This window comes from Argiope bruennichi, chromosome 6 (genome assembly GCF_947563725.1).
Source record: "Argiope bruennichi chromosome 6, qqArgBrue1.1, whole genome shotgun sequence".
Lineage (NCBI taxonomy): Eukaryota > Metazoa > Arthropoda > Arachnida > Araneae > Araneidae > Argiope > Argiope bruennichi.
In genome coordinates this window covers 102598020-102612125 of record NC_079156.1, presented here as the reverse complement: position 1 = coordinate 102612125, position 14106 = coordinate 102598020, and the positions used below count along the sequence as shown (strand labels likewise).

Here is a 14106-nt window from a genome sequence, read left to right as displayed (position 1 = left end):
AAGAAGAGACACATAAGTTTAATCGAAACAGACATTTATGACAAACAATACAAAGCTGCACAGGTGTAACAATCAAAAATTCTCATCTAAAACAAATATTAATTTTTCCATGTTTATTATCTCATCATAGTTTTTAGCACTATAGTACGGTTTTAATCTTACAACATGAGATATTATAAAGTATTCCTATAAGGCTGATATTCTGAATGCCGTAGAATATCGCGAAGATACTCTAGAAATATTGTGGGGTATCATTTACAGTGAGAAAACAATCTGACATTCAAAGCTAGTATGTGGGAATTAGCAATCACATTATACAAATCTTTTTTTACTAATCCTGATTAATAGTACTAGCACAAGGTACGTATTATTACGAATCTGTAATATTGTTTCTTAGTGAAGTAAATTTCCTTTTAAGGAAGATAGTTTTACAGATAGCTCTGATGGATGCTGAATGTCTGCCGAGTCAGTGATCCCTTATTCTAGCGACAATATCAAAGATTCCGGAAACTACAAAATTCTTGGCAACCTTTCCAGAAATTTTTTTGCCCTGTTAGGGAAACTATAAAAACGCCGTATGACAGAGCTGAAGTTAGTCAGTAGTAGTTGAGATCAGCTCAAGCGAGTAGTTGAGCGAAATCTCTCCAGCGAGTTCTCTTTAAGACCTTAGTACGGTTGTAGGTGTTTAATAGCCATTTGTTGCTTGTGTGTTGTTGTTTATTGCAAGTGCTGTTTTTTTATGCGCTTCTGCTGTTTTTGTTACTTGTGTCGCGCGTTTTTGAGTACAATAAAGAGTTGTTGTCTGCTATTATCTGCCTGTTGAATTTTCGCCACACAACTCATGAATGAATTTTGTAAAATTTCAGTAAATTTTTTTTTATATTATGCTTTTTATATTACACCATAGTTTTTAAAGAGTTTACCAAAATGGCTATAAATTCTGCAACATTTACCTGAATCTCCCAGCTTCCAGAACTTTACATGTTCCTCCATTTTCACAAGGATTTCCATAACAGGCGTCAATTACATATTCACATTTGGCTCCGTGATAACCAGGTGCACATATGCATTCGTAATCTCGCAGTGGCTTTGGCTTGCAAGTGGCGCCGTTTTGACAAGGGAAAGTATAGCAAGCATCGCACTTCGCTAGCACTTCCGCTTCCGGTTTCCCTGAAACGAGCAGTGAATGGGAACGTGAACATAAATTTGTACAGACAGTGAATATATATATATAATGTGTGTGTGTGTGTGTGTGTGTGTAATGATATTTTATAAACACTCAATTTAATCGAAATTAATTTCCAAGATTTTATCTTAATTTAGCCCATAATAACTTCATTCTAAAAGTATTCTCTTATTTCGTGATCCAATTCCACTTTCGGTTTAATTAATTTCATCAGTACTACGTATCAAATGAAAGTGATACTTCCGTTGCCCTTGTCAAAGGTCAACATATGTATTCCATCGGCACGTGACCGGAAATCCTATCTTATATAAGACTAGTGATCATTTGTTCGTCCCTTTTTGCTCTTCTTTCTTACTTCTGCTCTTGTGCCGCACTGCGCCTTTTTGCAAATACATTGTTTTCCTGGATGGTGGTAGAGAGAGAATAAAACGAAATTAAAAATACAACGTCTCGTCTTTGTCTTCAAACCTGCCTTTTGCTGCAACCAAAATAATGTTACATATATAAAAACTTTCGTACCTTCGTACCCAGAAAATTATATCATAAAATAACGTCTTAACATGGGCAATATATGATAGATGTGATGTAGAAACACATTCGTAATGTTGATCCTTCCTTCTTTCATTAGCAATAAATCTAGATTTTACTCTAAGGGCAATGCAATAAGATAAGAGACCATAAAACTGTTTTCATTATACATATTAAATCACTTTTGCTATTCATCCGCAGATTGATTAAAAAAATCAAGGGCTTGCATCACATTGGTGAATGTCTAGCTTTGTACGTTTCAATTTCTTTTCCTTAAAACCTTTCCGGTTGTCTCTACAAATAAACGGCATAACGGATTTCGTAGTAAACCACACTTTTCTTTAATATTTCTGGCTTTCTAGCTGATACTGGGTGCAGGTGATTTGATTCAACAACTAATCGTCTCCCTAGGAGTTCAATGAATACATGCTCATTATGTAATATAGTCATGTAGAAATGAACTTGCAATAAGATGCAATTTCTAAACAGATTTGTTTTGCGCGGTACTTCACATTGACGCCATTAAAACTGAAGACTCATTTGGCTGTAATCTTTTTATATACATTGAGAGATATTTTAAAACATCCAACCAGGAAGAATATTTACAAATATTAAATTTGCATATAAATGAAATATAATCATTTGTGGATTTGACCTCGGATCCTTTGCATGGTAGAGTAGTGCTCTGGCCGTTAGGCTACCGAGTTCTCAGCAAGAATGCGACAATATTTTTTTCCTTCCTAGAAGTCAAGGGACTCTTGGAGTGACCCATTTTTTAAAAAAAACTTTCGAGCTAATCATGGATGCGATGTAGAAATATGTATAAAGATAAGGAATTTACATTTCTTCACCTCGTTTTATCGCTCATACTGATTCGAATGGGTTTGTAGCATGCGCATTTATATACAAAAGAGAAAAATCACGAAATCAAACTTTTTATGTGTCATTACTCATTTCCGAGTGGCATCGCTTCCTTTTACAGTCAGTTGCGCATCGACTTTTAACAGAGAAGTGTTTGGATATTATTTTATTTTACTTCTACTTTTCCGTTTCTCTCATATTATTATTATTCCGTTATCCCAAAGGGGCCCTCTCAAATAAGTTGCCTCTCAAGTTGTTGTATAAGTAAGCAGGTTCTCGCTTCCCTGGTGATAACAGAAATGCTGTAGGACTGAGCTGTCTCCATACAGATGTCGGATCGTACGTCCTTCGCTAGGGATGGGCGCATGGGCTGCATCGTAATGGGGATTATTTCTCGTACACCTTAGTATCTGTGTATGCTGTCGTGCGGTTTGATCATTCAGCCCACCCTAGGCGCATTAGCATGGTGGTTGCTGCTCGTTTCTGATTACTACTCCGTTCTTTTTTTTATTTTTTATTTTGTTATCAAGGGATATTTGAGTAATAATATTACACATTTATAAAATTTTTACGGATAATATTGGGCTTATTAAATGTCAACTACTTTACCAGATTTTAGAACTACAAAATGCCTCTAGAAGAGAGATTAACTCCAAGGTTGGAAATATGTTCGAATGGATTAGTAATATATAAGCTATATGAATAGTTTCTTCTGAATTTAGGGCAAATGATTTAACTTCTGTTTCAGCTTGTGAAAATAATTTAATTATGAAGGTAGATGTAAGGAACCGAACAGTAACAAGAGGGGCAAAACTATCTACAGGATGATTGAAAGAGAAAGAGATTAGACTCCAAGAAGGAATGAAATACTAACATTTTAGTGATACAGTATTTACATTAACCAGTATTCAAAGGAAAAAAATTCTATCAATACTCACTGCATAACTATTACTGCCTATTAGAAAAAGATTAATTATAAATAATGCAGTAAGGTATTGGTAGACAGGATTTCTAAATTGAAGTAATGAATATTTTCAATCACAAAAATTGTTTACCTGTGCAAACAAAACCGTCCGATGCAGCTGTTAACACTAGTTTGTCCTTCATGGAACGCGGTTCCGCGCATCTTGCAATACCTGGCTCAATGTAATCTTGTTTGATCCATTCCGAGAGCCATCTCAAGTTGCAGTCGCAGTACAAAGGATTTGCACCTAAAGCTCTGTCGGCAACGAGAGTTAACAATATTTATTTATGTAAAGCAGTAGCAAATAAAACAATTAATTTATAAATAAATTCTATACACAAACTGGATATGGGAATTTTAATTTTTTATAAGGCATTTTAGATTTTAATAACTAAAATATTACAATTCAAAACTAAAGAATTTAGTAAAAATGGAAATTAAGACGAACCTTCTTGTTGAATAAAGACTTCCTTAAATTAGTTTAATTCAACCAACATAAATAAAAAATAATTTATTTATTTATTTGTTGATGTTAATTTTGAAATAAGAATTTTCACCATGCATTTACTTTTGTTGTCAGTATATTTATTATAAAAGATTTTGCAACCATCTTTAAATAAAATCACTATTGTATTGTTCGTAGCCTTAGAAAATTCACAAAAAAGTTATTATTAGAGGAAAAAAAATTTCACACTGATGTTAATTATATTTTGCATTTAAAACTGGTGCAATGCGGGATCAAGAATTTTTCATATATTTAGTATAAAAATTCTTCGTATATTAAATTTTCTTTTATATGCAACTTTAGAAAAAAATTAAATGAGAACACTAGGTATACCAAACGATTTTAAAGAAATATTGGAATTAACTTATGTAATTTCTCTATAAGTTGTAAATAATATTTAAAGAATAGGATCGAATTAAATTAGATATTGAAAGTGGCATTTGGGAGATCAGATAAATCAAATTATTTTATAATATTTTCATTCAGTAGAAATGGCAACATTAAATACAAAAATCTTTCCTACATTGTTTGCTATGCAGTTTCTAATAAATAAAAGAAATCACTATTAAATTAATAATTATGAAATCTTTATTAAAAATTTCCAAAAAAATAATTTGTTTATCGCAAGTGGGAGTCAAATAAAGAAAATTATTTTACAATATTTTCTTTTAAAAGGAATACAAACCTTAACAACAAAATCTTTTCTACACACAAAACGTACTTTCTAATAAATAACAAAAATCACTACTTAATTAACAATTACGAAATTCTCATTAAAAATTTCCAAATACTTTTTAAATATTTGTGATCAAGATTTCTAGAAACTATCGCTTAATGTAGATTTCACATATTTTATAAATTACAGTTTTATTTAAGATAATAGAAAATTTTGGTATTATTTAAAAATAAACTATTTGCTTACATATGAGTTATTGAAACCAATTCTCTGAAAGCTCCATCTGGTATCATAGATATGTCATTTCCTTGCAAAGACCTAAAAAAACATAAAATTTTATATATAAAGTATATAAATTACATTATAAGGTTACCTCTAATTATAAAATTATTTTTTTATAAAAATTCTGATTATTATTTCAAGAAGCATTTGTTCAGAATATTCAGTGTGAGCAGCTGATAAACATTTGACATGTTTATATGAACAAATGTCTGTTATTTTATTAAGTAGAGGCAGCTGATTAATGAAATTTAATAATACAAATATTACTCACCAGTTGTATGATATTACTTAATATTTATAATATCGTTTGATATTGTTGAGAATACTGTTTAGAATCTTGCTTATACATAAAATAGGCATGATTAAATAAGAAGTGAAAATATTTATTTGTAAGTAATATTAAGAGTTTTTATTCGCATCAGAATTATTTTTCATTTAAAGGAAAAGAAAATCCATCATAAATGATACTTACAAAATTCGAAGAGATTTCAATCCTAATAAACTGTCCACTTGAATGCACTGGAGTTTATTATAACTCAAAATACTGCAAAATAAATGATAAATAGTTTTTTTAAATCATTGTTTTCAAGAATTATGCGAATGTAAATATTTCAAGATGTTATAGATATTAATATTCCAAGTTTATTCGTAAGCTAACAAAAATATTACTGAATAAATTTTTTGATACTAGAGAAAACTTCATGTACATAAATAAGTTTTAGCGTGAAGCTTACAGAAGTAATTATTAGTCGAGGAAATAATGAAAGTTTCAAGACGGAAGATTAAAATGCATATAAATAAAGGATTATAGGTTAAAGACAATTGAAAAATTTATAAGAAAATGTTAAATCTTTGTTTATAAAATTGAATGATCTTTTGTTTAAATCATATACAATTCCACACCCCTAGAGGGAACCAAGCGAAATATGGCACACATATTGTTTAGCACTAGGAAGGATTAACTGCACTATTACTAATTGCTATGTCTCCTAAGGGAAGGTTGTAGAATAATTTTTTTTTTATCGTTATAATTTCAGAACATATCATTATACAAGAATTATTTTTACACTATTCTAAAATTCAAAAATTCACTTTCAATGACATAAATTTTATTTTTAAACAACTATTTTTCTAATTTTAATCACTTTTTGAAAATTATTTTAAATAATTAATAAAAATTAATTTTTTTCCCCTGTTGAAATATTAAGCCTGATTTGCTGTTTAACAACATCTACCATTCGCGCGTTTTCACCAATGTCAAAGTTAAAAATATTTTCTTCGAATATTTTTTTATTTCTACTTTTATTTCTTAGTTCCTTTATAATGCGAATGGATATACTTAGATACTATTTGAAAAATAGTATCAATATAGAAACTTCATATTTCTTCCGATATTTCTAGAGCGGAAACTAGAAGCAAGGTTTATATAAAAGTGTCAAGACAAGAGAGTCATTTGTCCGAAATTTTGAATATTAATTAATTTCTATTCTAATTATGTTAAAGGTTCCAAAAGCAATTTAAGAGAACAGATTTAAAAATTCGAAAACTATATGTAAAATATAGTCTTACATTAAATTTTCCTTCAATTTACATTAATTATCTCCTTTAAACTACATTTTTTTGTTAATAAATCAGTTCAAGATTATTAAAGCTTAACACAGCAAAAAAAAAAAAAAAATCTTACAAATATGGAGGATTTAAAGCAAACACATTTAACAGCAATACTTACAGTGTGGATAGTTTGCTCAAATTGGAGACTATGTTGTTCGGTAGGACAGTAATTTGATTATTACTCAAATCCCTGTATTAAAGAAAGAAATGCATTAGAAATATTCCAGAAGAATATCTTTATAATTCCAGAAACATCAAGAAGTAATACAATAAAAACATTTGCTACAAGCAATATTTTTATTTTTTGCATATCGGTAATAATAAAAATGTACAATTAAATGAAAAAAAAATAACATTGTAAAGTTAAATTCTTTAGAGGAAATAACATTCTAATTAAAAGTTTGTATATGGAAGCCAAATAACTAATTTTATTCATTTTAAGTTTGTAATTTTATAATCAGAATTATAAATGAAAATCTCTTACAATCGCTCCAAATCTTTGAAGATGTTTAGATCTTCCGGCATTCGAGAAATATCATTGACATCTAAGTACCTGAAAAAGAATACTTATACTTATTACTTCTTCCAACATACTATCCAAAATAAGTTTAGATTAATCCTTTTTAAAAATAAATAATATTACATCATTAGTAAAATCATTAAGTTTTTAGCAAACGATTTTTCTTACAGAAAATATAACGATTCTTTTTTATTTTAAGACAACGATTCTTTTTTGTCCTAAGATGAGGAAAAGATTGAATTCAGAATCTTTTTATATTTAAATCCATAAATCACAGTAGAATTTAATTAAAAAGACAAAAATCACAAATATATTTCAGAGAATCAAATGTTCTTTATGTTTTCTATTGTTTTTATACAGAATAAAATAACAAATGTTCCAAATAGTATTTCTAATTTTATTAGAAGGTTTAGTAAATACATATGTTAATAAATACATAGTTGATTAGTATTTCAGAGTACTATATTCATCTTAAAGATTTGGATTCATACAAAAGTTATCTTAAGGTTTAATATTTTCCCTTTTAAAAAAACTCAGCGAGTGTGGCCTCTCCAAAATTACTCTCTAATACTCTCTAATAAACTTATGTCAGAAAATGCTCTGTATGGCTTACAATAATGACAAAATGTTACCTTTTGGCGTCAATACAGCATTTTTACCGAATCTATCTTATCAGCCTTGGCGAGTTTTTTGGCGATTAATACCTGACATGCCGTTAATATTATCGAACTTGTGCTTCAGACATGTTCTTCTGAACCGATCGGAACAAAGATTTGACACAAAACTGCCTTTGTAATCACGAAATCCCACACCAAATTTCGCATATTTAAGCCATTGCGTTTTTAAATTATTGTGTTTACATGTTTCTGAAAGTACAGACCGACAGACAATCAACCTATTGTTGGATTTGGATCAAAAATTGACAGGTGCCTGCACTACAGAGTCTGTTATCGCGTTAACTTACATTCGAGCAGCCGGACGGACGGACTTTCTCTGAACAGATTTTACGCAACATTTGACAGAACTCTGCAAATTTAGTGAAAAGGCCGTATACCAAATTTCAACAGTCTAGCTCAAAGCGTTTTTGTGTTATCTTTGTCACAGATAGACGGACATATTCTGAAAATGTGTTTTTCGAGCTCAAGGAAGTCTAGAATTTGGAGATTCGTCAAAATCTCGAGTTCGAATTTTTTGTCGACTACTAAACATTGTCTATATTATATATACGAGAAAGTAATAAAAGGTAAGAAACAAAAATTAAGAATTTACAATGTGGTTCATTACAGCTGGAAATAAACTTTTTAAAAAAATTCAGTTTCGAAGATTTACGAAATGAAAAGTGCAAAGATAGGTAACAAAATAGAAAACATGAGTAACTAATTTTTGATTCAAGCTTATTATTATTGATAAAATGAAAAACTCTCTATTTCTTTTTAATTAAATAGAAGTAAAGAATATGAAATTCGCAAGATACATTGTCACCGAAAATTATTTTTGATACAAAGAAGGAACATCACCGCAATATATAATTAAAGCACAGTTTCATCAGATATTTTTACAATTTTTAAAATATTTCTTTGTCACGAGAATGTACGAAATTGAAATTTTAAAACCACATTTTTTTTTCTGCTGAAAATGTACGTTTCTTTTTCTTCCATTTAATTTGGAACAAAAACATATTTCATCCAATTCCATGGGGAGAAAATTACAATGAATTTTATTTTTAGAAATGGTTTAAATTACTTTTCAAAAGAGAAGAAAAAAATTAAAAATGGAATACAAACCAAAAACTAATCATCAAATTCTTCAAGTAAAGCGCAATCAATAACTGCTGTAACACAATTCTTAATTTTTTTCTGTTGCCACAAATCAAGCAAATAAAGTAATAAACTTATCTCTACCAGAAATAAAGAATGGGGTCAAAAGTTCTTTTTAAGGGCGGAATGTTTCGAGAGAAATAATTAAGAAATCGCGAAGATTTGAAGAATGTGATGGACTTCTAAGTATTTACTGCACCTTCAAAGGTGACATTTCCATTTAGAACAATTTTCCGGACAATTAAATTGGTTCCTTATGGTAAATGAATCTTTTGCATTAGTAAAAATAAATTTAGCAACATATCGCATTTATCATTATTTTATTCAAAATTTTGTGAATGAAGTATTGAATAAATTTATTCAATATGCGGACTCAAATTCATTTTCGTTTATCATATTTAATATCTGTTATCTAAATTCAATTTCCTTAATTATTTAATAATTATTAAACATATGAATACTATTATTTTTTTAAACATTAATTTATTTTTTTAAATTATCCATCATAAGCAGAAAATCATAATCCACATTTTTCTATTTCAATTCCAAAATCAGTCTTTGCATGAAATCATCAATTAAAAAATTAATGTTGAGAAATGGATAACATGTAGTTGGTATGTAGTTGTACATGTATCGCAAGTAGTTGGTGATTTCTTGCCAAATTTGGCGATGGTATTTCTAAGAATTTGAATTGTCCTTCATTTTTTTTTCTACATGACGAAATTTCAGAACTTTTATAAAAAAATCTGTGTTTTTGAAATCAAAACATTCGCAAAATTATCGTCTGAAATTTCGCTTAGCGTTTGGCCATCACATTACAGTTTGTTTGGAATTGTTTTTCCTCATGAAATGCAGCTGTATTTATTTTTCTAAAACATGGTACAGTTTTTTTGAAGGATTTGTGCGAATCAAAGCTCGATTTATTCAAGCCAGTTTATACTATGCTTAAGCCAAGCGTTGTGGAAACGCTTCAAATATACACAAGTAATAAATATATATTTTTTTAATTGCGCTGTTCTAAGTTAAATTATTGTTATTTTTTAGAATCAATTGAGGCACAAAGTGAAAATCGTGAGCCTCTTCAAGATACTGAATTAGCGATATCTAAACATTCCAAAATAACATTATTTACCGTTTTGCTGTTGTATAAACAGTTCCTTTATTTATTTCATGCCCTCTCTTTAAAATTTGACGTTTACATGGGGATACAAGCAGCGTAAGAATTCAAAAGGGACATATATTGGAAGCAATTAAATCTTGATCTAAAAGCTTATAATCCAATATCTTTTGAAATTCGAAGATCATGTGAAATCTACGGTAAAAACTTCTAACTCAATATAATTCAACATCTTAAAAATGATCAAATACTAAGCGTTTTGATAGGAAATAAAAAAAAAATCCTCAATATTTTAATAATGAAATGAAAAACAAACGACATAGTAAAAGAGAATCTAACATTTATGTCACACGGTTTGAAATAGCTTCGAAGTGTTCCATAAAGTCTAAGAAGTTTGAAATTCTTTACAGCAGTTGTTTTGCTTATTCATATATTAAATAAAAATATACACTATATAGCATGCACTAGATAACATTATTAGACCGATTTTCAATTTCCATAAACAGCACTCACTAATTCACGGCAAATGACCTTCAAATCAACTTATTATAGCCAATGCCCAAATTGCATAAACCAATGTGTAATATGGTTTTAAATAGATTTAGGTGCTTGTTGATTAGCTTTTAATCAACTTTGATGAAATCAATCATGTTTGTAGATTTTGTGAGCACTGGAATGATATGTACCAGAACTGTCACATTCTCTAAGGAAATAATGTTTGTCGGAATTTTCGCATTTTAAGGTAAGAATATCATAGATAATATTTTATTATCACTTGTACATGGCAGCAGATTCAGCATATAATTCCATTTGGAATCTTTTGGGGTTTCAAACAGAAATTAGTAAACCCAAGAAATTAACATTACTGATACCCAAGTTGTGGATTACAACATTTGCTGTAAGGAGCCAGTGGAAGTGGTTTCTCCAAAACTTTTCAAAAAATAATTAAGAAATATTAACTTTTGGAACGAATTTAGCATTTTTACTGAAACTATGATCCTTGGCGAGTGTTTTGGCAATTAATCCTTGGTATGCGGTCAAAAGTATCCAAAAATGAAATTTGAGTTTCAAATGCGTTCTTAACAACCGATTAAGTGTAGTTTGACATAAAACTACACTTAAAGTCAAAAAATCCTGTACCAAAATTGATATATTTAAGTCACCTTGTTTTTGAGTTATCGCGTTTGCATGTTTCTGAAAGTATGAATCGACAGACGGTCAACATCTTTGTTGGATTTCGCTCACAATTTGGGAAGCTTCTATACTAAAGATGGTTTATATATTTTTTTATTATTTATTTATTTATTATTATTAAAGATGTTTGTTTATTTTTTCATTTACTTATTTTTTATTTCTTTATTTATATTTTTCACTTTTTTTTGTTTATTTACATAATTTTTTTTTCTTCTAAATTTAAATTGCCTATCTTCGGTAAATTTTATTATTCACAAATTATTTTTCAATGATGCTGTTGGAATATCATGTAGACTCTTCTGCTTGGGCTATTTAGACCTCTCCACTTTTACTTTTTTTATGTCTACTCTTTTTTTTTTTTTCATTTGGCTGTTTTTAGCTTCTAGTACACAAAATTATGAAATTTTTTTTTTTGAGTAGCTAGTCCTTTGATAGCTATTTAAATTCTATTTTTTAAAATTTTATTTATGAGCTTTTACCGGTGTAACGCCATTTTTGGCGCACACCTAATCATCATCAGAATACTAAAGATGGTAAATCTGTTCTAATGAATTTTATCTATTTTGCTCTCTTCATTTTGTAGCTATCATGCCAAATTATATTCGAACAGGAAGGTAAACAGATTTCCTTTGAACGGATTTTGCTCAAAATTTGACAGCAATCTATAAATTTGGTTTTAAGCTTGTGTACCAAATTTTAACCTTCTAGCTCAAAGCATTTTTTGAAAGCATCTAGCTCAAAGCATTTTCAAAGCATTTATCTCTGTCACAGACAGACAGACGGAGGGACATTTTCCAAAAAAAATGTGTTTTCCGAAATCAGGCGGGAAACGTCTAAAACGTGGAGATTACCCAAAATCCCGAGTTGGAATTTTTTGGAAATTACTATACTCTCTCTATACTTCGTACACGAGAAACTAAAAATTGAATCATCATTTATTCAAAATATTTTATAGCCGGTTTATAATTCCAAATACCAAATCGATTAAAATAACCTTCATAACAGTTGAATAATTTTATAGTTTATATCCTGTTCTAGACCATCATAATAAACAATTAAGGCGTGTAATGTGTTCTTTATAATGCTTCTACTCGCTTTGAAGAAGAAAAAAAGTTACTTAAGTGTCAGGAGAGGCGGCGACACTTTTAGATAACTATTTTCTCAAATCAAGTTCTGATGTGAAATTCATTCAAAAAAAGTCCCATCCAAATCCTCCTCAGTCGTGATAATGGAATTAACAGAGGGCGCAGCCACAGAAGTTCATCTTTGCTCCCACACAGGAAGCTCTTTGACCCGATCCTGGGTTGATGGATTGAAAACTACGACAATGCATAGTGGGTTCGGCTTTTGAAAAAATGCAGAGTATAGATTTTTTTTTCCTTTCGACATTCTTCGTTATCAACTTACTGTGTTGTCGAAAGAATAGCAGTTGAGTTCCGTTAAAGTGTTTTATATTTGTTATTAAATGGGAATAGTCAAAGGTTTAAGAGAATGGGGCTGTCTTTAGGATAGGCTCTTGGCTGTCTAAGAAAGATGTATAATATATTATTAAATCAAGGTCCTTCTTACAGATAATTTGTTTTCATATTCGTATATAAGTCGAAATTATTTTGTTAATGTAGCTATATGTCAGCACGAAAAATTCAATTTTCTCATTCCGTTTAATATAGGATACAGACGTTTTTAATTTTTCTAACTACAATTAAATGCAAATCGCGTCTTTTCAGTTAATCAGTGCAGATTTCTGACTGACGATGCAGAAATTCTACTATTCTAATAATATATATATATGTGTGTGTGTGTGTGTGTATGTAATGATATTTTAAACTCTTAATTTGATCCAAATTAATTTCCAAGATTTTATTTTAATTTAGCCCATCGTAACTTTATTCTAAAATATTCTCTTATTTCGTGATCAAATTCTACTTTCGGTTTAATTAATCCCTTTATAAAAATAATGCGCCATCAGTACTACGTATCAAATGAAAGTCATACTTCCGTTACTCTTCTCAAGGTCAACATATGTATTCCCTTGGCGCGTGGCCAGAAATTCTATGTTATATAAGGCTAGTGATCATTTGTTCGGCCCTTTTTGCCTTCTGCTTTTGTGCCTTCTTGTAAATAATCATGTTTGCCTCCCGAGAGAGAATAAAACGGAATTAAAAATACGTCTCGTATATGTCTTCAACCTGCACTCTGCATCAACCAAAAATATGTTACATATATATAATTATTGAGTATCTGAAAAATATTTTCTGACTTTTTGAAAAATTTAATATTTAAATAAGATTTTTATAAATTGATTCTACTAGATAAACATTTTTAAATTAGTGATATAAGAATATAATAAAAACTACTTTTTTAAAAAGAAACATATTAAAAAGTATGATTTTTTTTATTTTATTTCATAATTCATTATTATAAAAGCTTGAAGCCAATTTTTATTTTCCAATTAAACACCAGGTGACGCCATGAGAATAGATTCAAAATTTAATTATATTAATCCATAAAATTATAAGTAAGTTTTGAAAATCGTCATAATATATTGTCATCAAAAAGGTATAAGTGCACAAAAGTTCGATTGCATTGATATTCTGTTCTATAAACTTTGTTGCACCTGTAAAATTTTTAAGAAACCAGAGTACGTTTCCACCGTGCATTCTAAATTGTACTGTATTAAAAGATCACTTTGTATAAATTTTCTAAGACATTTAACGGGATCTCCGGAGTATTTGACATTCATCATATGACATCAAGTGTTTTAAAGCGACTTGTTCTCAACTTGACCTACCTTCTTTTTTATTGACGTAATTGTTTTTTTAACTATATATATCGGGATATATGT

The 14106-nt window shown here is 29.3% G+C and overlaps 1 protein-coding gene across 4 annotated transcripts in view; it reads right to left on the bottom strand.

Moving 5' to 3' along the window:
• Positions 1–14106, bottom strand: part of LOC129971211 (protein slit-like) — a 482178-nt gene that overhangs the window by 14829 nt on the left and 453243 nt on the right. For all 4 annotated transcript variants that reach the window (XM_056084788.1, XM_056084790.1, XM_056084789.1 and 1 more), the window contains exons 24-29: positions 7098–7166; positions 6732–6803; positions 5475–5546; positions 4967–5038; positions 3631–3794; positions 954–1170 (exon numbers count right to left, since the gene is read on the bottom strand). In XM_056084788.1, the coding sequence (XP_055940763.1) occupies positions 954–1170; positions 3631–3794; positions 4967–5038; positions 5475–5546; positions 6732–6803; positions 7098–7166 (666 nt within the window). The remainder of the gene's footprint in view (positions 1–953; positions 1171–3630; positions 3795–4966; positions 5039–5474; positions 5547–6731; positions 6804–7097; positions 7167–14106) is intronic.